This window comes from Rhinopithecus roxellana, chromosome 12, assembly GCF_007565055.1.
Source record: "Rhinopithecus roxellana isolate Shanxi Qingling chromosome 12, ASM756505v1, whole genome shotgun sequence".
In the NCBI taxonomy this organism is placed as follows: domain Eukaryota; kingdom Metazoa; phylum Chordata; class Mammalia; order Primates; family Cercopithecidae; genus Rhinopithecus; species Rhinopithecus roxellana.
The window spans coordinates 117,087,992-117,112,760 of record NC_044560.1 but is presented as its reverse complement, the minus strand read 5'-3'; the positions used below and the strand labels follow the sequence as shown (position 1 = coordinate 117,112,760).

The 24,769-nt window shown below is 45.2% G+C and overlaps 1 protein-coding gene across 3 annotated transcripts; it reads left to right on the top strand.

The window, feature by feature from the left end:
• The first annotated feature begins 214 nt into the window (after nt 1–214).
• Nucleotides 215–24,086, top strand: LOC104672674 (zinc finger protein 765-like). 3 transcript variants are annotated; one of them, XR_004060366.1, is made up of 6 exons: nt 215–1,752; nt 1,876–1,949; nt 2,044–2,125; nt 2,635–2,789; nt 10,035–10,161; nt 16,364–16,531. XR_004060366.1 is itself a non-coding variant. In XM_010376513.2 (4 exons), exons 2-4 carry the CDS (start codon nt 2,063–2,065, stop codon nt 23,588–23,590), a joined length of 699 nt encoding a protein of 232 aa, XP_010374815.1. In that variant the 5' UTR covers nt 215–1,752; nt 2,044–2,062; the 3' UTR covers nt 23,591–24,086. The 3 variants fall into 3 exon arrangements, 2 of the variants coding, with proteins under 2 accessions (XP_010374815.1, XP_030797960.1); XM_010376513.2 differs by lacking the exons at nt 1,876–1,949; nt 2,635–2,789; nt 16,364–16,531 and adding an exon at nt 23,082–24,086; XM_030942100.1 differs by lacking the exons at nt 215–1,752; nt 1,876–1,949; nt 2,044–2,125; ... (1 more) ...; nt 10,035–10,161; nt 16,364–16,531 and adding exons at nt 20,980–21,232; nt 23,082–24,086.
• Nucleotides 24,087–24,769: the final 683 nt, after the last annotated feature.

Sequence of the window (24,769 nt, the reverse complement as noted above, 5' to 3'; positions counted from 1 at the left end):
ATATAAAAGATGGTCCTGAAAATTTCTTTTTCTTTTTTTGAGACAGAGTGTCACTCTGTCACCCATGCTTGAATGTATTGGCACGATCTTGCCTCACTGCAACCTCTGCCTCCAAGGCCCAAATGATCCACCCCAGTCAGCCTCCCAAATTGCTAGGACCACAGATGCACACCACCACACCTGGCTTGTTTTCTTACTTTTGGTAGGATGGGATTTCACCACGTTGCCAGGTTGGTGTCTCCAACTCCTGAGCTCGACTGATCCGCTTGTTTCAGCCTTCCGAAGTGCTGGGATTACAGGAGTGAGCCACCGCATATGGCCAGTCCTGGAATTTTCTAGAGGAGGATGACCAAAGCAGCCTGTAGACCCTTCCTGGCCATCACATGAAAACCAGTGACTCCTCCTTCCAAAACTCAGAGCTTCTCAGGATGACTTGGGGAAACGTCCCCCACTCTGAACCTCAGTGAGAGAAGACCAGAAAAGCTCAGTCAGAGTGACACTGACCCCTGAAATGATGGGCAAAATGGAGTGTGTGGTTTTTCCGGTAGGAGAGGGAGGTGCTTAGTTGTAATTTGAATTTTAAGTGGATTCCGGTCCTCCAAAAATGTAAAAAACAAAAGCACAGGAATGGAGAACACAGGGGATTAGCCTCAAATCATCTCCAACCTCTTCTTGTCTCTGTCCACACCCACTACCCTTCTTATCATCTCATCTCACAGTTTCAACCCACAAAAATAACTCCATGTCCCTTGCAGGTTTCTCCCCTGAGCTCTACAATCCTGTGTCCAGTTGTCTCCTCAGCTGTCTTCTGGGACAGCAAACAGGCATCTCCACCTTCATGTGTCCAAAAGTGACTTCCTAAACCCCTAAACACATTCCCTTGCAGTCCTCAACATCTCAGGTGAGGATGACAGTGCACTTCCAGGAACTTAGCTGAACTTGACAGCATGTATTTTAAATATGGGAAATGAACTCCATTATTTGTAAGTGTTATAATTTATAACATAAATAATTTATAACGTAAAGCAAAAGTTGCATGTGTACATAAAAGGAGTGAGAAAATACATCATTTCCAAAATTCTTTTGAGGTGTGGGGGAAAAATGTTTCAAGATGTCATCCCTATGGATCTGGGCTCCCAGGACCCCTCTGACCTCACCTCCTGCCTCCTCCTTGCTTCCTCTGCTCCAGCCATGCAGGCCTTTTTCCTTTTTCTGGGGCTGAGGTTGCTCTGTCTCAGGGCCTTCACATGGGCTATCCCTCTTTCTAGAACTCTCTGGCCCTTCAGCTGCAAGTGATAAGCTGTATATCATCCCTAAGTTTTGTTCTGACATCACCTTCTCTATGGAAAGATTTGTGATCTCCCACAGGCCTCCATGTGACATTACAGGCCCACCTTCACCCCCACCTCTGGTCCATGTTGCCTGTTCTGTGTGATTCTTTTTGCTCCTTCGCTGTTCACTGGATCCTGGTGAGAACAAGTCCCCAAGCAGAGAGCAGAGCCAGAAGGTGGGGCTGTGCTGGGCTGGCGCCGTCTGAATGGAGTTCAACCCTGGCTTCACATTAGTGTTCTCAGGCATTTTGCAAATACATCTTTTATGCTGTTTTATCAGAGATTGCTATTATCAGAGGATTAAACCCACCATCAATAATTCTTGCAATGGCCCTGGTGATTCTCATCTGTATCCAACATTGAACATCAAGGAAATTGTTTCCATGTTGAGAGCTGAGATCAGCCTGTGATCCACAGGGAGGTGAGGATGCTGTGGTCTGCATGGGGTTTGGTTAGTGCCAGATCTGTGCCCTGCTTCAGCGTGTGTGTGAACTTTTCCAGGAGGGGAACAAGATCTGAAAATGGGTTAAAATTACCCTTGTAGATCTTCCTGTGGGATGTTCTTATCTCTGCAGGATCTCTGGTGCAGTGGGCAGCAGAGGACCGTCTTTCTCTCGGGTGAGGTCTCCCCCGTGTGTGTGTTTTGTCACAGGAAAGGAGGGAGTGATTTCTAAATATTAAATCTCTAATTTTTTTTTTTTTTTACATACAGTATTGATTTCCAAAGACTCATGTTACATAAGGAAGCCACCAAGAAGAGCAAAGAAAAGGATCCAGGGATGGCTCTTCCTCAGGTGAGTGATATTCCTCGGTGGATTCCACTGTCTCTTTCCTTTCTGAAATGCCCGGTATTGTAGTAGCCAGTCTTCTGTGAGTCTGAAGCGTCCTGCCTCACACATTTGCTCCCACTCACCCAAGACTTTTCTCAGTCCTTGTCATCTTCACTTAAATTCCATCTCCTATAACCTAGTGAATGAGCTTGGGAAGAGGCTGCACTGGGCATGGGCCTGGGAAGGGCTCACACCAGACATGGATGGAGACGGGGTGAGGGTCCCGTGCAGTCAGTGATGTTGGGCGGCAGGGATTGTTCAGGGGCCACATCTGGGTGCACATTTAGCTCTTTCTGGACCAGGTAAGAGAAACTGTATACGAAAGTCATACATTAATGTACACTAATATGTGGTAAATTCTGGAAATGGAGACAAATTAGCGGAGATATTTTGTGTCTGATTTTGTAATGCATTTGAAGCTACACTAGTATGTCGATATGTCTCTGATTCAAAACTTTTTTTTTAAGAGACAGGTGTCACTCTGGACCCAGTCTGGAATGCAGTGGAACAATTCTAGTTTACAGCAGCCTCAGATTCGTAGGCTCAAGTGATCTTCACATTAGCCTGCTAAGGAGGTAGAATGACAGACATGTGCTACCACGCCAGGCTAATTCTAATTTCAGAGAAGGTGAGAATGAGAGCTATGTACAGAATGAGGGAGGGAACCAGTGATGAAGATGAAGGGGGACCTGGGTGCAGACGGGCAGTGAGTTGATTGGGTGTGTTGAGGAAGTGATGGCATGTTGCGTCTTCTCTTTATAATGTAACACATTTAAAATTTTTAAAAATTATCCGGATGAGAATGAGAGTTGCCAAACTCCTGTCTCTACGTGTGGTGCATTTTATAGATTCTAACTTCCCTTTGCAACCCCTCTTCAGCCAGAGGACAGTGACTTGACTCATTAGTTGTGGATCCCCCTCTTCCCTTTTCATGGATGGGGTGGGGAGTGGGGGAGTGAAGTAGGGCAAGAAGTGACTGAGTCTCTGTTACTACGTGGAGCTTGGTAAAAGAAATATTAAAGGTAATTTTGTTCTCTTTTTGTACTGTGTTTCCTTTTTTTCTAGTTCCTCTTTATTTCATTAGTTGTTTTTTATTTTTTTAATTTTAATTTTTATTTTTTTGAGACACTCTTACTGTTGCCCAGGCTGGAGTGCAGGGGCAGGATCACAGCTCACTGAAACTGTGATCAACCTCCCGGGCTCAAGTAATTTTCCCACCTCAGCCTCCTGAGTAGCTGGGATGACAAGCGCACCCCACCATGCCTGCCTAATGTTTGTATTACTATTATTATTAATTTCTGAGACTGTCTTTGTCACCCAGGCTGGAGTGCAGTGGAACGATCCCAGCTCACTGCAACTTCTGCCTCCTGGGGTCAAGCGATTCTCCTTCCTCAGCCTCCCAAGTAGCTGGGATTATAGGCGTGGACCACCACACCTGGCTAATTTTTGTATTTTTACAAAATACAGGCCGGGCGCGGTGGCTCAAGCCTGTAATCCCAGCACTTTGGGAGGGCGAGATGGGCGGATCACAAGGTCAGGAGATCGAGACCATCCTGGCTAACATGGTGAAACCCCGTCTCTACTAAAAATACAAAAAACTAGCCGGGCGAGATGGCGGGCGCCTGTAGTCCCAGCTGCTCCGGAGGCTGAGGCGGAGCTTGCAGTGAGCTGAGATCTGTCTACTGCACTCCAGCCCCGTCTCAAAAAAAAAAAAAACAAAAAACAAAATACAAAACAGAGTTTCTCCATGTTGGCCAGGGTGGTCTCAAACTCCTGACCTGAAGCACTCTGCCTGTCTCGGCCTCCCAGAGTGCTGGAATTACAGGTGTGAGCCACTTTGCTCAACCAGATATTTGTGGGTTTTGTAGATACCAGAATTTGCCATGTTGTCCATGCTGGTTTTGAACTCCTGGGTTCAAGTGATCCAGCTGTATCTGCCTCTCAAACTTATGGGATTACATCCTTGAGCCACCATGTACAGCCTGTTTTTTAATTTAAAAACAAATTACTTCTGAAATAAGTTTTGGTAGAGTCATTTTTTGGAGATGGAGTTTTGCTCTGTCACTCAGGTTGGAGTGCAGTGATCTGATCTTGGCTCACTGCAACCTCTGCCTCTGGGTTCAAGCGATTCTCCTTCCTCAGCCTCCTGAGTAGCTGGGATTACATGCACTTGCTACCATACCGGGCTAATGTTTGTATTTTTAGTAGAGATGGGATTTCACCATGTTGGTCAGGCTGGTCTAGAACTCATCATCTTGTGATTCACCCACCTTGGCCACCCAAAGTGCTGGGATTGCAGGTGTAAGCAAGCACACCCAGCCTCTACTTTTTTTTTTTTTTTTTTTTTTGAGACGGAGTTGGGAAAAAAAAAACTCCGGAGCTGGGAAAAGTGGCTAACTTCTGTTGGCCATGCTGGTCTCAAACTCCTGACCTCAGGTGATCTGCCCACCTCGACCTCCCAAAATGTTGGGATTATAGGCATGAGCCATCATGCCTGTCCACCCATGTATTCTTGACTGAAACAATTTGCTGTGTCTTAATTCTACAGCTCACCTACTTTCACTGTTTTCAAGGTCAATAGCTATGTGTTCACACTTCTGCATTTTATAAATGTTACTGTGATTTTCTTGTAAGGAAGAATTAAATGTAGGGAGTCAATAGCATCAGAACCTTGTAAAATAAGTTTCTTTAGCCCAGGTATGTGAAAGATGCTTCTCTAATTTTCAAGGATGGGGTGATAAAGACCAACCCTTCCCATTTGCCCTTCCAGGCTCCAATGTAAGAATTCAGGCACCTTCTCACTCATCTCAGACCTTCTCAGAGTAACTTGGTGAAAATGTCCCTCCTCTGAGCCCCAGTGAGCCTCCCTGCAACTTGGAGATGAGGGGCTAGACCAGAAAAGCTCAACCTGAGTGACCTTGGCCCCTGAAATGATTGGCAAAATGGAGTGTGTGTCTGGGTGTGGCTTTTTTTGGGGGGGGAGAGAGGGGAGTGTCCAGTTGTAATTAAAATTTTCAATGGGATGCAGTACCCCAAAAATTAAAAAAAAAAAAACAAAAAACAGAAGAATGGAAGACACAGAGACCATCTTCGGGGCCTTTCTCTGTATGAGGATATCACAGCTAAATCTAAAGCAAGTCATGTCTGTCCCTGGCAGGGAACCCTCCACCGGCTTCCCGTGTTCCCGAGGACAAAAGCTCAGCTCCTCACTGTGGCTCCACAGCCCTGTGTCCGGGGCCCCTGCCAGTGTCCAGCCTCCTCCTGGGAGCTTGCCCTCATCTCCTGACTCCCTCTGCCCTGGTCACATTTGCTTTTTTTCTCCCAAACATCAAAACCTTTTTTTGTCTCAGGTTGTTGTCCCTGCTCTTATCCTATGTCCCTAAATGATTATGGCACTGTCTTTCTTCTCCTCCTTCAGGTCTAGGCTCAGATATGTCTCCCCAACCCCCACCCCCATCTGAAGTTCTCTCTGCCCATCAGTCTCTCTCACGTTACTCAGGTTTTAGTGCCTCTGCAGCTATCACATCAGAAATGCCCTTTTTCTTTTCTTTTCTTTTCTTTTTTTGTTTTGAGACAGTCTCATTCTATTGCCTAGGCTGTGATCTTGGCTCACTGCAACCTCTGTCTCGTGGGTTCAAGCAATTCTTGTGCCTCAGCCTCCCAAGTAGCTGAGATTACAGATGTGTGCAACCACACCTGGCTAATTTTTGTATTTTTCATTTTATTTGATTTTATTCTATTTTATTTTTGAGTCTCACCCCCTCACCAGGCTGGAGTGTGGTGTCATGATCTGGGCTCACTGCAACCTCCACCTCCCAGGTTCAAGCGATTCTCCTGTCTCAGCCTCCCAAGTAGCTGGGATTACAGATGCCCACAACCCCAGCTACTTTTTGTATTTTTAGCACAGATGGAGTTTCAGTTGGCCAGGCTGGTCTGGAACTCCTGACCTCAAGTGATCCACCCGCCCCAGCTTCCTAGAGTGCTATAGTGCTGGGATTACAGGCATGAGCCACTGCCCTGGCCCAACTTTTTGTATTTTTAGTAGAGACAGGCTTTCACTGTGTTGGAAGGCTGGTCTCAAATTGCTGACCTTAGGTCATCTGTCTGCCTTGGCCTCCCAATGTGCTGAGATTACAGGCGTGAGTCACCACACCCGGAAAGAAGGGCCCTTCTGAGTGGATTACTTTTAGTGTTTTGTAACTCCCTTCATTGAAGAATGCACAGTTCTCATCTTGGCCACAGGACAACTGCAGCACCTACTCTGGGGTTATGGTTTAGATGCTGAGGTGTCCTCAGGGAAGACTGAGGAGCTGGGGCAAGTGTGGGGATGGTCCCACATTTCTTCTGGAAATTTCAACTCTAATTGATCTGAACTTCCTACGGTTATTTATTTCAGTCAAAATAAGAGAAGGCCTCACTGAGGTCAGAAAAGCCCTACAGACCAGACCCTGTGTCCTCAGCCAGTCCCAAGGCATTCCCATTTTTGCCATCTGTGTCACTGCCTCACTCCAGCTCCTGTGTCTTCCATGCTCTGCACATCACCAGGGCCTAGTTTGGCCATCATGGGCAGGGGCTTTGCCACAAGCAGGTGATGCACTCAGAGTCAGGGGTCCTGGGTTCCCTTCAGGAAGGGTGGGGAGAAGGTCAGGGACCTAAGGGGCATGAAGAACACACCCCTACACAGCTAGTTCTGTTCCGGAGGAGCTGGAGGCTCCATGACTTCAGGAAAGATGCTTCCAAGAATCAGAGTGCAAACAGCACAGTGCATTGCAGCCCGAGGGCCACCTCCTCCTGCCAGGCCAGGATTAGGGCAGCTGCCAATGGAAGTCACTTATTAATGTGCGCAAAGTATGTGGTAAATCCTAGAAAAGGAAACCAATAAGCGGAAATCTTTTCTGCCTGATCTTACGCTACATTTTTAGGTAATTGAATGAGTTTCTGTTTTTCTGACTCCCAAAATCTTACTAATTAGAATGGAAAGTTTATACCCAGACATGAATGATATGTTAATGATTCCATCATTATTTTAAGAATATGCAATCAACCTAAATAATAGCTAGAGATTCTTTAAGCCATTCTTAGCACTTTAAGCTCATGGAGACTGGTGTTACTGTGGAGAGGCTTGGAAAACAGGTTTTTGGTAAAAAAAAGGTTATAATTTTTGTCAAATATGTGAGCAGTACTTTCGTTTTTTTTTTTTTTTTTTTTGTTTTTGAGACAGTGCCTCACTCTGTCATCCAGGCTGTAGTGCAATGGCGAGATCTCGGCCCACTGCAACCTCCACCTCCCGGGTTCAAGCAATTCTCCTGCCGCAGCCTTCTGAGTAGTTGGGACTACAGGCGAACACCACCACACCCAGCTAATTTTTCTATTTTTAGTAGAGACGGGGATTCACCATGGTAGTAGAGACCACCAGCCTTGTCTTGAACTCACCTTGAAATCCATCCGCACTGGGCTCCCAAAGTGTTGGGATTACAGGCATGAGCCACCATGCCTGGCCACTTTTTTTAATCCTAGTGGATCAAACCATGTTCTCATTCCTGCTATTATTATTATTATTATTATTATTATTATTATTATTGATACAAAGTCTTGCTCTGTTGCCCAGGCTGGAGTGCAGTGGCATGATCTCGGCTCCTGGGTTCAAGCAATTCTTCTGCCTCTGCCTCCCGAGTAGCTGGAATTATAGGCCCCTGCCACCACGCTGAGCTAATTTTTTTGTAGTTTTAGTAGAGACCAGGTTTTACCATGTTGGCCAAGCTGGTCTCTAACCCCTGCCTTCAGGTGCTCCAACTGCCTCAGACTCCCAGAGTGCTGCGATTACAGGTGCAAGCCACCGTGCCCAGCCCCACTAATTATTATTATTATTATTTTATTTTATTTATTTATTTTTATTTATTTATTTTTTTGAGACGGAGTCTCGCTCTGTCGCCCAGGCTGGAGTGCAGTGGCCGGATCTCGGCTCACTGCAAGTTCCGCCTCCCGGGTTTATGCCATTCTCCTGCCTCAGCCTCCCAAGTAGCTGGGACTACAGACACCTGCCACATCACCTGGCTAGTTTTTTGTATTTTTTAGTAGAGACGGGGTTTCACCTTGTTAGCCAGGATGGTCTCGATCTCCTGACCTCGTGATCCGCCCGTCTCGGCCTCCCAAAGTGCTGGGATTACAGGCTTGAGCCACCGCGCCCGGCCTATTATTTTATTTTTGAGACAGAGTCTCACTCTGTTACCGAGGCTGGAGTGCAGTGGCATGATCTTGTCTCACTAAAACCTCCGCCTCCAGGGTTCAAACAATTCTTCTGCCTCAGCCTCCTGAGTAGCTGGAATTACAGGCATGTGACACCACAACCAGCTAATTTTTATATTTTTGGTAGAGATGCGGTTTCACCATCTTGGTCTGGGTGGTCTTGAACTCCTGACCTTGTGATCCACCTGCTTCAGCCTCCCAAAGTGCTGGGATTACAGGCGTGCACTACCACCATGCCTAGCCTAATTATTATTAAATATATATTGTTATATTTAAACATCACATGATGTATATGTTTGTTTTGTGGTAATACTCCAAGCAAAGCTGCAGCTTAGGCCCTTGGCCATAGAGCATCTCCTTTCCCTGTCACGTCCTCCACCCTCCTTCCAGCCTCACTGGGGAGCCGCTACTGTCAGTTCTGTGTTAGGTGTCAGAGCAAGTCTTGCACACATGTATTTTTGCATAGTTATGAGACTTTAGGAAAAATTCTGCAGTAAATTAAAATTTTTTAAATATTTATTTGTTTACTTTAGGTTTGGGGCTACCTGTGAATGAATGGGGTTTTTCGTACAGATTGTTTCACTGTTTAGATACTAAACCCAGTACCCAATAGTTATTTTTTATTTACTTATTTTTTTGAGACAGAGTTTGGCTCATGTTGCCCAGGCTGGAGTATAATGGCATGATCTTGGCTCACTGCAGCCTCCGCCTCCTGGGTTCAAATGATTCTTCTGCCTCAGCCTTCTGAGTAGCTGGGATTACAGGTGTCCACCAGGACACGTGGCTAATTTTTTGCATTTTTAGTAGAGGCAGGGTTTCACCGTGTTGGCCAGGCTGGTCTTGAAGTCCTGACCTCAGGTGATCCACCTGCCTCGGCCTCTCAAAGTGCTGGGATTAGAGCAATGTATCCCCTTACCTAGCTGAATTTTAGTTTCTGATCTTTCACTGTGGTCATTGTCATCTCTGAGAACATCACTTATGCTCTGTCTAATCTGGATACTGAATGTCACTTGGTGTGTCAATAAAATATTCTAACATTGCTTTTTTTGTTTTGTTTTGTTTTTGGAGACAGAGTCTTGCTCTGTTGCTCAGGTTGGAGTGCAGTGGCTTGAACTCGCCTCACTACAACTTTTGCCTCCCGGTGTCAAGCAATTCTCCTGCCTCAGCCTTCCCAGTAGCTGGGACCACAGGCTCACGCTGTTACACCTGGCTAATTTTTTGTATCTTAGTAGAGATGCGGTTTCACCGTGTTGTCCAGGCTGGTTTTGAACTCCTGAGCTCAGGCAATCTGCTCGCCTTGGTCGTGAACTGCTAGGATTACAGGCATGAGCCATCATGACTGGCCACTACCATTTCCATAACGGGAACCCTGCATTGATTTTTTGTTTGTGTCTTTCTTGTATTATCCACAAACATAAGAAATTCATACTGAGAGGGTATCATGATCTCTTTAAAAAGTGTAATCAAACACAACTGGGAAGACATCATGTGGTAAAAAGTCCCTTACTCGGATGTTAGAACATTCACTACAATGAAATCCATGCTTTCCCCTCTCTCCTCTTCTCATTTTCAGTAAAGATAAGAACTTCTCCCATAGCCATTTGCTTAAAATGTGTTTTTATTTCAGGGTCTGTTGACATTCAGGGATGTGGCCATAGAATTCTCTCAGGAGGAGTGGAAATGCCTGGACCCTGCTCAGAGGACTCTATACAGAGACGTGATGCTGGAGAATTACAGGAACCTGGTCTCCCTGGGTGAGGAGAACTTCCCTCCTGGGGATGTGCCCTTGTGTATCTTTGCATTTTCTCTTGTTGCCTCTTGGGAGCCTCATCCTTGCTTGACTAAAGTGGGAGCCATATTGATTTTGACATGAAAAGCTTCGTAATGTAGGGTCTGGACTTTCACTGTCCCCTTTGTTTAGACGTTCTGCATTCTTCATGATAGCTCAGTGGGGCTTCCAGAAGTAAAGTAGGCATAAAACCTTATGGCAGGCCAGGCATGGAGACCCATGCCTGTCATCACTCCCACTTCAGGAGGCCAAGGCTTCTGGATTACTTCAGGTCAGGAGTTCAAGAGAAGCCTGGTCAACATGGTGAAACCCCATCTGTATTAAAAATACAAACATGCCGGGCGCGGTGGCTCAAGCCTGTAATCCCAGCACTTTGGGAGGCCGAGACGGGCGGATCACGAGGTCAGGAGATCGAGACCATCCTGGCTAACACGGTGAAACCCCGTCTCTACTAAAAATGCAAAAAAAACTAGCCGGGCGAAGTGGCGGGCGCCTGTAGTCCCAGCTACTCGGGAGGCTGAGGCAGGAGAATGGCGTAAACCCGGGAGGCGGAGCTTGCAGTGAGCTGAGATCCGGCCACTGCACTCCAGTCCTGGCGACAGAGTGAGACTCTGCCTCAAAAAAAAAAAAAAAAAAATACAAACATTAGCCGGGCGTGGTGGCACACATTTGTAATGCTAGCTACTAGAATGGCTAAGGAAGGTGAATCGCTTGAACCTAGAAGCAGATGGTTGCAGTGAGCCAGTGAGCCAAGACTGTGCCACTGCACTCCAGCCCAGGGAACAGAGCAAGACTGTCTCAAAAAACAAAAACAAAAAGAAAAACAAAACCTTATGGCAGACTTTAAAGATATCCAGTTCTGGTTGGGTATGGTGGCTCACACCTGTAATCTCAGCATTTAGGGAGGCCAAGACAAGGGAATCACCTGAGGTCGGGAGTTCGAGACCAGCCTGACTAACATGGAGAAACCTTGTCTCTACTAAAAATACAAAATTAGCCAGGGGTGGTGCATGCCTGTAATCCCAGTCGCTCAGGAGGCTGAGGCAGGAGAATCTCTTGAACTGGGGAGGTGGAGGTTAGATCACGCCATTGCACTCTGGCCTGGGCAACAAAGTGAAATTCCATCTCAAAAAAACAAAAACCCAGTTTCCTGTTTGCTTCTCCTGTGCTTTTGATTCAGTAGTTCTTGGAAGAGACCTTGATGTCCATGTATTACATATTACAATGCTCCGTAAGCCTTAAGAAGTAGGCAGTGAGTGGAGGAATTTGTGAAATATTTTTCTAGGTTTTTCTGTAATGTCTTCTTTCCTACTGAAACATTGGGCTGGGACTCTAGAAAAGCTCCAGCACATTATGTTCCTTTCTTTTTATAAGCAGGAGTCTCTTTCTGCACTGTTGTCACCATGTTGGGGCAAGGGAAAGAGCCCTGGACTGTGGAGAGTGAAGTGAAAATAGCAAAAAAATCTAGTTGGGTGGGAATTTATTACAGGTGTAAAGGCAGGTAAGAGCTCAGATGGGCAGAGTGGAAGCTCCACCTTCCAATAGTGTGTGGGGAAACTCTCTGCAAGTGGGAGAATTCTGTGGGAAAAGGAAAGTTTCAATCCTGAGATCTCAGAATGGACATCTTTCTTTGCTCCCACTTATTTTTCTGCTATTTATTTATTTATTTGACAGAGTCTCGCTATTTTGCCCAGGCTGGAGTACAGTGGCACAATAGGTCACTGCAACCTCTGCCACCTGAGTTCGAGTGGTTCTGCCTCAGCCTCCCAAGTAGCGCGGACTACAGGCATGCATCACCACCACAGCTGGCTAATTTTTGTTTTTTTAGGGGTTTTGCAATTTTGGCAAGTTTGATCTCAAACTCCTAACCCCAGGTAATTTGCCTGTCTGGGCCTCCCAAATGCTGAGATCACAGGTGTGAGCCACCACACCCGGCCCCTCTGCTCTTTAGATGTGTAGTATGTTGATCTTTCTGCCCTCTAGTGGTGCCACAACTCAGAGAAAAAGGCGGAGTCTTTACTTTATCCTGATGGGCAACAACACCTTATCATCTGGCTTCTGTGGCCTCTTTGCTTTCTTGACCCTGTGGCACAGGGAGGGCTGTGTCAAAGGGGTCTCTTTCCCCTGTGGTCTCTCCTTCTGTACTTGATTCCATCTGATGCTCCATTTTCTGTCCCTATAGATCAGAATGGAGGCCTCCATACACCTACCCCTTGACCTATTCAGGTTCCATCCCATTTGCTGTACTTGGAACACCCAGTCAGGAGATGAGAAAACATGAGCTGTGCCTCCTTTGCCTCTGGGGCCCGGGATACCGCACAGATCCCTCTGTGCTTCTTCAAATAGTCTGCTTGTCTATTTGAAATATGAAAAAGGCCATGCGCTGTGGCCCACGCCTGTAATTCAAACACTTTGAGAGGCTGAGGAGGGTGGATCACTTGAGGTCGGGAATTTGAGACCAGCCTGGCTAACATGGTGAAACCCCGTCTCTACTAAAAATACCAAAAGTAGCCGGGTGTGGTGGCGGGTGTGTGTATTCCCAGCTACTTGAAAGACTGAGGCAGAAGAATCTCTTGAACCTAGGAGGCGGAGGTTGCAGTGAGCTGAGATTGCGCCCCTGCACTCCAGCTTGGGTGACAGAGCGAGACTCTGTCCTCCCGCCAAAAAAAAAAAACTATGAAAAAACAAATGTGCTTTCCCTACTCTCACATGCTGCTGAGCACATAATGCCTCACTTCTGATCACCAAAATGTGTGTATTTCCCCTCAACAACATACAGATCTTGGATGGACAAAAACTGAATGTCCTGTAGTTGAATTCAGTTCTGACACTGTCTGCCTGGAGTTAGAGTGAGAACTCACAGGTCAAGGGTTGAGCTCCAGGCCGTCAAGGCTGCCCCTGACCTCAGACGCCAGTTCCAGGTAGTAGATGGTCACATGTTCTTCTGACCAACCAGCTGTAAGTTGGGTTTCGTCAACCCCTTTCTTGGGTTTGATTACTTTGCTAGGGTGGCTCACAAAACTCAGTGAAACACTTTCTTGAGTTCATGATGAAGGATGTTTCACAGGACATAGATGGACAGCCAGACGAGGAGATTCACGGGGTGAGGCAGTAAAACGTAAATCCATAGTCACTCTTTGATATAACAGTTCCACACATGATTGATATAAAACAGAATACAAAGACTATCACACAAAGGCCGGGTGCGGTGGCTCAAGCTTGTAATCCCAGCACTTTGGGAGGCCGAGACGGGCGGATCACGAGGTCAGGAGATCGAGACCATCCTGGCTAATACGGTGAAACTCCGTCTCTACTAAAAAATACAAAAAACTAGCCAGGCGACGAGGCGGGCGCGTGTAGTCCCCAGCTACTCGGGAGGCTGAGGCAGGAGAATGGCGTGAACCCGGGAGGCAGAGCTTGCAGTGAGCTGAGAGCCGGCCACTGCACTCCAGCCTGGGCGGCAGAGCAAGACTCCATCTCAAAAAAAAAAAAAAAAAAAAAAAAGACTGTCACACAAAATAGGAAAATTATTATTAAATAAATAAAATCCAACATCATGTATAATATGTAGAAATGAATAACAGTGTACTTAACACTAGAGGCATCTTTCCAGTGAGCTGTGCTCCACACAAGGACCGAGGGAAGATTCACTGGGTGTGTCGTGCCCCAGACCCTGTGTGTGTTCAGCATTTGGAAGCTCTCATCCCCCATAGTTTAGGGATTTGCGTGGAGGCTTCATCACGAAGTCATGATTGATGGTAACTCAGTCTCCAGCCCCTCTCCCCTTCCTGAAGGATGGTGGATGGCAGTGACTGTCCATGCCCCTAGGTCTAGCCTGTTCTTGCTGGTGATCAGCTCCATCCAGGAGACCATAGAGGCTGCCTCATTAGGACAAATCATGCTTCCGCACCCAGGACGTCCCAAGGTCTTTGGAGCTCTGTGTCAGGAACTGGGCAAAAGACCAATGTGTGCATTTCTTCTTATTCCACAGGGCCCCTCAGCCATTCTTCAGTTGTGCTTCATCCACACTTTACTGGTGTGTGTCACAGGGGAGTAGGTGGCTCTTCTGAGATGGTTACTCAGCTGAGTGGGAAAAACAGTCGACAGAAAGACCCTGTATTGGGGCCCACGGTCCTCGTGGGGGGCATAGGTCACTGGAATGATGCCCGTGGTACAAAGTTCACTGTTATTTGTTTAAGCCACTACTTCTTTCATCTTGGACATTTCTATATATTACACCTGATCTTGGTTATTCACTTAATCATCAGTTTTTTTTTTTGTTTTTTTTTTTTTTTTGAGGCGGAGTCTCGCTCTGTCGCCCAGACTGGAGTGCAGTGGCACAATCTCGGCTCACTGCAAGCTCCGCCTCCCGGGTTCACGCCATTCTCCTGCCTCAGCCTCCTGAGTAGCTGGGACTACAGGTGCCCGCCACCACACCCGGCTAGTTTTTTGTGTTTTTTTTAGTAGAGACGGGGTTTCACCATGTTAGCCAGGATGGTCTCGATCTCCTGACCTCGTGATCCGCCCGTCTCGGCCTCCCAAAGTGCTGGGATTACAGGCTTGAGCCACTGCGCCCGGCATCATCAGTTTCGTGTGTGTGTGTGTGTGTGTGTGTGTGTGTGTGTGTATGACGAAGTCTTGTTCTGTCTGTTACCCAGGCTGGAGTAGAGTGGCACAATCTTGGCTCACTGCAGCCTCTACCTGCTGGGTTCAAGTGATTCTCCTGCCTCAGCTTCCCATATAACTGGGACTACAGGCACCCACCACCACGCCCAGCTAATTTTTGTGTTTTTAGTAGCTATGAGGTTTCACTCTTGGCCAGGCTGGTCTCAAACTCGTGACCCCAGGTGATCCTCATGCCTCAGCCTCCCAAAGTGATAGAATTCCAGGCATGAACTATGCACCCGGCCTCCCTCTACTTTTTTATTGTTCAGCGCTCTTGTAGTTTTACCCATTATTGAAAGTGGGATGTTGAAATCTCCTAGCTTTACAATGGAGCCATTTTTTTTTTTTTTAGTTCTGTAAACATTGGCTTTATATATGGAGCTCTGATATTCATGCATATATATCTCTAGTTATTGTATATTCTTGTTGAATTGACCCTATTATCATGATGTAATGTCTTTCCTTGTCTCCAGTAAAATATTTTCAAGTTAAAATATGTTTTAGGTCTGGGTGCGGTGGCTCATGCCTGTAATACCAGCACTTTGGGAGTCCAAGGTGGGCAAATCATGAGGTCAGGAGTTCTAGACCAGCCTGACCAACATGATAGAACCCTGTCTCTACTAAAATTACCAAAAATAGCCAACCATGCTAGTGTGCACTAATTCCAGCTACTTGGGAGGCGGAGGGAGAAGAATTGCTTGAACCCAGCAGGCAGAGGTTGCAGTAAGCTGAGATCACACCACTGCACTCCACCCTGGGTGACAGAGCAAGACCCCATCTCTAAAAAAAAAAAAAAAATTACGGCCGGGCGCGGTGGCTCAAGCCTGTAATCCCAGCACTTTGGGAGGCCAAGACGGGCGGATCACAAGGTCAGGAGATCGAGACCATCCTGGCTAACCCGGTGAAACCCCGTCTCTACTAAAAAATACAAAAAACTAGCTGGGCGAGGTGGCGGGCACCTGTAGTCCCAGCTACTCAGGAGGCTGAGGCAGGAGAATGGCATGAACCCGAAAGACGGAGCTTGCAGTGAGCTGAGATCCGGCCACTGCACTCCAGCCTGGGTGACAGAGCAAGACTCTGTCTCAAAAAAAAAAAAAAAAAAAATTACTATAACCACCTCCGCTCTCTTGGGATGACATTTGCTTGGAATATTATTTTTATTTTTTGTGTTATTTTCTATTTAAAAATTTTTTTAGATAGGGTGTCTCACTCTATCCCCCAGGGTGGAGTGCAATGGTGGGATCAGGGCTCACTGCAGCCTTGGATTCCTGGGCTCAGGCAATTGTCCCACCTCAGCCTCCCTCAGCAGCTGGTACAGGTGCATGCCACCATGACGGGCTAATTTTTCACTTTGATTTCTCTTAGAGACAGTGTTTTACTGTGTTGTTGAAGTTGGTCTTGATCTCCTGGGCTCAAGAGACCCTGCTCAGCCTCCCAAGTAGCTGGGATTACAGGCACCAACCTCCATAACTAATTACTGGTTTTTATTTTTTAAATTTTAGTGTATGTGTGTCCTTAGGGCTAATATGAGTCTTCTGTGAACAACATGTAGTTGGCTCCTGTTGATGGAGCCAGTCTTCGCCTTCTGAGTGCGGAGTGAAATATTGGCATTTGAAGTATTCCTGATGGAGAAGACCTTACCGTTGCCTTTCTGTGACATCTTATCCACGTGTCTTGTAGGTTGCTTTGTTCTTCATTTCTCATTACTACTTTTTGTGTATAATTGCTTTTTTGTGTAGATGTGCTTTGACTCCCTTCTTATTTACCTTTTTTTTGTTTGTTTGTTTATGATGAAGTCTCACTCTGTTGTCCAGGCTACAGTGCAGTGGTGTGATCTTGGTTAACCACAGCCTTTGCCTGCTGGGCTCAATGGATTCTTATGCCCCAGCTTCCCGAGTAGCTGCAACTACAGGCACCCAGCACCATGCCCAGCTAATTTTTGTGTTTTTAGAAGAGATGGGGTTTCACCATGTTGGGCAGGCTGGTCTCTAACTCCTGATCTCAGGTAATCCACATGTCTTGGCTTCCCAAAGCACTAAAATTAAAGGCACGAGCTGCCGTGCCCAGCCATTGTTATTATTTTAAATAGTTTTGTCTTTCAGTTTTTAGTAAACATGTAAGTGGCTGAAGCATGATTCCAGGGTGAATAACAACCACGTTAGTGTCCGTCCCTTTCAGTATGCAGAACCAAAGTGTATTGTATAGATGTTTGAGTGAGGTTGTTGTTGAAGGTATGTTAAATATCTTAAAGTGGTAGCATAATAATGAAACTTGAAATTTCCATTACCTGGCTGGGTGAAATTCTGTCTCTACTGAAAATGCAAATGTTAGCCAGGCATGGTAGTGGGCACCTGTAATCCCAGCTACTCAAGAGGCTGAGGCAGGAGAAACACTTGAATTTGACAGGTGGAAGTTGCAGGAGCCGAGATGGCGCCATTACACTCCACCCTGGGCGACAGAGTGAGACTCCATCTCCAGAAAACAGAACAAAACAAAATAAAACAAAAATTCCATAACCTGCAAAAACTACTGTATCTCCACTAGAACTCTTTGTTATTTATGTCAGAATCAGTTCTGTGTATGTTGTATTTTTGTTAACATATGTGTAGTGTTTTTTCATGCTTTTTTCTTCTAAATGGAAAAGCTGAGTTATAAAGAAAAGGCACACTTGTACCGGTTTCTGTATCTGTTTGTTTGTTTGTTTGTTTATTTATAAGATGAAGTTTTGCTCCTGTTGCCCAGGCTGGAGTGCAATAGCACAATCTCAGCTCACTGCAACCTCTGCTTCCTGGGTTTAAGTGATTCTTCTGCCTCAGCCTCCCGAGTAGCTGGGATTACAGGCATGTGCCACCACGCCTGGCTAATTTTGTATTTTTAGTAGAGACAAGGTTTCTCCTTGTTGATCAGGCTGGTCTTGAACTCCCAAACTTAGGTGATCTGCCCGCCTTGGCCTCCCCTCCTGAAGTGCTGGGATTACAGGCATGAACCACCTTTGGTGGGTGCATGGCAACATATTCAAGCTTATGTACAAGGCATTTGAGGTTGAGGCATGGAAAAATACTGAGGCACTGTGTGTATGTTGTTTGTGTATGAGACTGTAACTCCTTGACCCTGAAATCAGGACAAGGAGTAGACTGTGTGATAAGGAACGCTGAAAACAGTCTCCTGTGAATGTGGTCTGAGTGCTTTTACACGGCATATGTGCCTCATGACCTGACCGCACAGAGCCCCGAGGTGGATGCCTTTTGTTTGTCTGAAGTGTAGTTTATTTTATTTTATTTTATTTTATTATTATTATTTTCAGATGGAGTTTCACTCTTGTTGCCTAGGCTGGAATGCAATGGCACGATCTCGGCTCACCGCAACCTCTGCCTCCTGGATTTAAGCGATTCTCCTGCCTCAGCCTCCTGAGTAGCTGGGATTACAGGCTTGCATCACCACCCCGGCTAATTTTGTATTTTTAGTAGAGACAGGGTTTCTCCATGTTGGTCAGGCTGGTCTTGAACTCCTAACCTCAAGTGATCCGCCCACCTTGGCCTCCCAAATTGCTGGGATTACAAGCGTGAATCACCACGCTAGGCTGAAGTGTAGTTTAAACAAGCCCTTTAAAAAAATACTTGGAGGTACCAAAAAAAAAAAAAATACTTGGAGGATGGATTCTGGGGCAGCACTCTCTCAGAAGGGTTGCTCCCTGCCCCCACTCAGCTGGAATTGTCTGAGGACTTCGTTCTTGGAGTTCACTGCAAGCTATAGGCTGCACCATGGCGCCTGGCCTGTCTGCTTTTTATTTGCCTTTACCGGAGAACTTTATATATGTGTGTGTGGGTTGGAGTTACTCTTTAGCCTTCTTTCATTCCTTTTTTAAAAATTTTTAAAAATTTTTTTTATTTCGAAACGGAAGCTCGGTCAGTCACCCAGGCTAAAGTGCAGTGACATGATCTCGGCTCACTGCAACCTCCGCCTCCCAGGTTCAAGTGCTTCTCCTAACTCTGCCTCCCAAGTAGCTGGGGCTACAGGTGTGCCACAATGGCCAGCTAATTTTTTTTTTTTTTTTTTTTTGAGACGGAGTCTCGCTCTGTCACCCAGGCTGGAGTGCAGTGGCCAGATCTCAGCTCACTGCAAGCTCCGCCTCCCGGGTTTACGCCATTCTCCTGCCTCAGCCTCCCGAGTAGCTGGGACTACAGGCGCCCGCCACCTCGCCCGGCTAGGCCAGCTAATTTTTTTGTATTTTTTTTTTTTAGCAGAGACATAGTTTCACCGTGTTAGGCAGGATGGTCTCAATCTCCTGCCTCAGCCTCCCAAAGTGACGGGATGACAGGCATGAGCCACCATGCGTTGCTTGCCTCAAGGTTTTTATTTTTTTTATTTTTTTTATTTTTGAGACGGAGTCTCGCTCTGTCGCCCAGGCTGGAGTGCAGTGGCCGGATCTCAGCTCACTGCAAGCTCCACCTCCCAGGTTCCCGCCATTCTCCTGGCTCAGCCTCCTGAGTAGCTGAGACTACAGGCGCCCGCCACCTCGCCCGGCTAATTTTTTTGTATTTTTAGTAGAGACGGGGTTTCACCGTGTTAGCCAGGACGGTCTCAATCTTCTGACCTCGTGATCTGCCTGTCTTGGCCTCCCAAAGTGCTGGGATTACAGGTTTGAGCCACCGCGCCCGGCCCGCCTCAAGGTTTTTAAAACATGTTAGTGCTATTAGATGGTTTGAAGTATTGCAAGGTTTATAGTACAGACTGTAAACTTCCTTTGTTTAAACAGATTTGTCAGCCTTCAGTGCTGATGAGATGCTCCTTCTCCTGTCTCCATCATCTCGCTGTCCTGTCAGAAAGAGTTTACATTGGCTGGCCTGGGTGGGTCATGCCTCTAACCCCAGCATTTTGGGAGGCTGAGGTGGGTGGATCACTTGAGGTCAGGAGTCTGAGACCATTCTGGCCAACGTGATGAAACCTCGAATCTACTAAACAAAAAAAAAAAAAAAATGGGCCAGGCACAATGGCTCACACCTGTCATCCCAGCACGTTGGGAGGCCAAGACAGGCAAATCACCTGAGGTCAGGAGTTTGAGACCAGCCTGGCCAACGTGGTGAAACCCCATTTCTACTAAAAATACAACAATTAGCTGTGCGTGGTGGCTTGCACCTGTTGTCCCAGCTACTTGGGAGGCTAAGGTAGCAGAATCACTTGAACCAGGGAGGCAGAGGTTGCAGTGAGCCGAGATCATGCCACTGCACTCCAGCCTGGGTGACAGAGTGAGACTCCGGGCTGAGGAGGGAGAATCTCTTGAGGCAGGAAAATCGTGCCACTACACTGCAGTCTGGGTTAGAGCATCACTTGGTCTCAAAAACAAACAATAAAGGAAATAGCTTAAACTGAGAGGCTGAAGACACAGACACTTATTTCTCATGAATTTGGAAAGGAGGAAATCCAAGAGCAAGATGCCAGCCAAATTGTTTACTTGTGGGAGCCTTCTACATGGTTTAGTTCAGCCACCCTCCTGCCATATTCTCACATGCTGGAAAGAGGAACAGGCAATGAGCTCTTTAATGTCTCTTTTTATAAAAGCACGAGTCCTATTCACATGTAGTCAACACCCATGACCAGATTCTCTCAAAGGCCCCATCTGCAGGAACATCCTATTGGAGAATAAGAACTCTGAACATGGCTTTTGGCCAATAAGAACATTCAGACCAGGGAGCCTGAATCATGTTTATATTTTTATTGTGTGATTTGTTTTCTAAAATGTTTTCTATAATCTCAGTTTATCAATTTACCCAGTACACATTCTGTGTTTTGTATGTTATGCATAGTAAACTAGATAACTAAGGGCAATGCATACATATAGAATTGCTCTGAGGCTGGGCACGGTGGCTCATGCCTGTAATCCCAGCACTTTGGGAGTTCAAGGCGGGTGGATCACCTGAGGTCAGGAGTTGGAGACCAGACTAGCCAACATGGTGAAACCCCGTCTCTACTAAAAATACAAAAAAATAGCCGGTCATTGTGGTGCACACCTGTAATTCCAGCTACTCAGGCATCTGAGAAAGGAAAATCGCTTGAACCTGGAGGTTGCAGTGAGCTGAGATCACGCCATTGCACTCCAGCCTCCAGCCTGGGCAACAGGAGCAAAACTCTATCTTAAAAAAAATTAAATTAAAATAAAAATAACAAAAAGAATTGCTATATTGCCTAGCTGTTACATAACTGCAGTTGTCACGTCGTAATTGCAATCTTTGACACCGTTAGTCACAACTCTTTTTTTATTTTTTTTTGAGATGGAGTCTCAGCCTGTTGTCCAGGCTGGATTGCAATGGTGTGATCTCGCCTTACTGCAACCTTATAATGCTGTGTATTTTCTTGACCTCATACATCAGAAGGTAGTGATCTTAACGTGTATTTCAGTTCTTATATTATGTGTTGGTGGTAAGTAGAAGTTGTGACTTTTTTCTTAATGGAATTGTTTATAATTCAGCAGGCTGTATAAATATACTTATTTGCTTACTGGGTTTATGAATTACAATATTTTACTAATTAATTTTTATGATTTTACATCAGGCTTTTCAGTATGTGGTATGGAATATAACTGTCACACTCCACTCAGTAATGTCAAAAGTGCCACCGGGAGCCTTGGCTCATGTCTGTAATCCCAGGAGTTTAAGAGGCTGAGGCGGGTGATCCCTTGAGGTCAAAAGTTTGAGGCCAGCCTGGGCAACATGGTGAAACCCCATCTCTACTAAAAATACAAAAATTAGCCAAGCATGGTAGTGTGTGCCTGTCATCCCAGCTACTCAGGAGGCTGAGGCAGAAGAATTACTTGAACCCAAAAGCAGAGGTTGCAGTGAGCTGACATTGGGCCATTGCACTCGAACCTCTTATGATAAAGCGAGACTTCACCTCAAAAATATAAAAATACAAAAAACTTTTTAAAAATGTCACAACATGCCTTTTCTGCATGGATATAAGTCATTTTATGACAGTTATTCAGACAAATGCTCTGTTAATTTTTTTTTTTTTTTTTTTTTTTGAGGTGGAGTCTCACTTTGTCAACCAGGCTGAAGTGCTGTGATGTGATCTCGGCTCACTGCAACCTCTGCCTGTTGGGTTCAAGCCATTCTTGTGCCTCAGCCTCCCGAGTAACCAGGACTACAGGCATGGGCCACCACGCCTGGCTAATTTTTGTAATCTTTTTTTATTTTCTCAGTGCTATGATTGTTTGACAATACAGAAATTTCCATTGATTTTGGTTGTCCTTATATTAGCTTGTTGTGGATTATTTATTGATATAGTGTGGGGAAAAGAGAGGTCAGCCTGTTACTGTGTTTATATAGAAAGAAGTAAATTTAAGAGACTCCATTTGGCTCTGTATTTGAGATACTGTTAATCTGTGACCCTACCCCCAACCTTGTCCTTGCAAGAGACATCGCTGTGGTGATTTAAGGTTTAAAGGATTTTGGGCTGTAAGGAATGTGCTTTGTTAAACAAATGCCTAAAGGCTGCTTGTGGTTAAAGGCCATCACCAATCTCTTAAATCTCAGTAAAAGAAAAACATCTGTCTCCTGCCCGTCCCTGGGAAATGGAACATCTCCGTGTATCTGTATGTCTTACTGCTGATTTACTCCCTTATCTTTTGAGCAATAAATACTGAGGGAACTCAGAGACCGGTGCCGGTGTGGGTCCTCTGTAAGCACAGCACCGGTCCCCTAGGCCCCGCTTTTCTTTCTCTATACTTTGTCTCTGTGTATTATTTCTTTTCTCAAGTCTCATGTTCCACCTAACGAGAAGCACCCACAGGTGTGGAGGGGCAGGCCACCCCTTCAATATAGTATATTATGTGGTTCTTTAGCCTTTATTTGTACACAGTAAATATGCTGTAAATATGAAGAATATGTATTTTTTCTCTTCTTTGATGTGACAGTGATATGTTTTTTGCAAACGGTTACACGCCTTAAGTTCACATTGGAAAAATACTCCTTACTTTAGGCTTACACATGTTTGCCCCATCAGTGTTTTGTCATGATGTTGGAAATAGGCTTCAGTACAAATGATTTGAAGTACATGTAATCGTCCTTATTTATTAAAGAACCTTACTCATTTTGTGTTCCTAAACTTTGAAGATCATGTTTGGGAAGTTTAAAAATAAGTATTGTTTTTGGTGTCATATACACATTTCAGTATTATTTACCATCTGTACTTAATTGGAAATATATTGGTGTTTATATTTTGTAGATATCTCTTCCAAATGCAGGATGAAGAAGTTCTCTTCAACAGGGCAAGGCAATATAGAAGTGATCCACACAGGGACATTGCAAAGACATGCAAGTCATCACATTGGAGATATTTGCTTCCAGGAAATTGAGAAAGATATTCATGACTTTGAGTTTCAGTGTCAAGAAGATGGAAGAAACGGCCATGAAGCACTCATGACAAAAATAAAAAAGATGACTGGGAGTACAGACCAATATGAGCAAAGGTATGCTGGAAGCAAGCCTATTAAAGACCAGCTTGGATTAAGCTTTCATTCACATCTGCCTGAACTGCACATATTCCAGACTGAAGAGAAAATTGATAATCAAATTGAGAAGTCTATCAACGATGCTTCCTCAGTTTCAGCATCCCAAATAATTTCTTGTAGGCCCAAAACACATATTTCTAATAAGTATGGGAAGAATTTCCTTCATTCTTCATTACTCACACAAAAACAGGAAGTACACATGAGAGAAATCTTTCCAATGTAATGAGAGTGGCAAAGCCTTTAATTGTAGCTCACTGTTAAAAAAACGTCAGATAATCCATTTAGGAGAGAAACAATATAAATGTGATGTATGTGGCAAGGTCTTTCATCAGAAGCGATACCTTACATGCCATCATAGATGTCACACTGGTGAGAAACCTTACAAGTGTAATGAGTGTGGCAAGGTTTTTAATCAACAATCAAACCCTTGCACATCATCATAGACTTCATAGTGGAGAGAACCCTTAGAAATGTGAAGAATGTGACAAATTGTTGAGGTCCAAATAACACCTTGAAAGATATAGGAGAATTCACACTGGAGAGAAACCATACAAATGTAAGGTTTGTGACAAGGCTTTCAGGTGGGATTCACAGCTGACACAACATACTAGAATTCACACTGGAGAGAAACCATACAAGTGTAATGAGTGTGGCAAAGCTTTTGGTGGGTAGTCAACACTTATTCACCATCAAGCAATCCACGGTGTAGGAAAACTTTACTAATGTAATGATTGTCACAAAGTCTTCAGTAACGCTACAACCATTGCAAATCATTGCAAATCATTGCAAATCATTGCAAATCATTGCAAATCATTGGAGAATCCATAATGAAGAGAGATCTTACAAGTGTAACAAATGTGGCAAATTTTTCAGACATCGTTCATATCTTGCAGTTCATTGGCAAACTCATAGAGTAGAGAAACCTTACAAATGTGATGGTTGTGGCAAGGTCTTCAGTCCAGCTTCATCTTATGCAAAACATAGGAGAATTCATACAGGAGAGAAACCTCACAAGTGTGATGATTGTGGCAAAGCCTTTACTTCACATTCACACCTCATTAGACATCAGAGAATGCATACTGGACAGAAATCTTACAAATGTCATCAGTGTGGCAACGTCTTCAGTCTGAGATCTGAGGTTACTCCTTGCAGAACATCAGAAAATTCATTTTTGAGATAATTGTTCCAAATGCAATGAGTATAACAAACCATCAACCATTAATTGGCAATAGAGTCATTTCAGCACTGACTTGAGTTTGAGTTGACTTAACATTGAGTTCAAGCATTAACTGACATTAAAGTGTTTATGTTAAGAGGATTGGGCCATGCAGGGTGGCTCACACCTGTAATATCAACACTTTGGGGGGCCAAAATGGGTAAATCACTTGAGGTGAGGAGTTTG

Bases quoted from the DNA above. Each gene is read 5' to 3' on its own strand.
- LOC104672674 (XM_010376513.2), top strand. From the start codon at position 2,063: ATGTTACATAAGGAAGCCACCAAGAAGAGCAAAGAAAAGGATCCAGGG. The intron at 2,126-10,034 runs GTGAGTGATATT...TTTTTATTTCAG, and splicing joins CAGGGATGGCTCTTCCTCAG to GGTCTGTTGACATTCAGGGA. The intron at 10,162-23,081 runs GTGAGGAGAACT...TATATTTTGTAG, and splicing joins CAGGAACCTGGTCTCCCTGG to ATATCTCTTCCAAATGCAGG.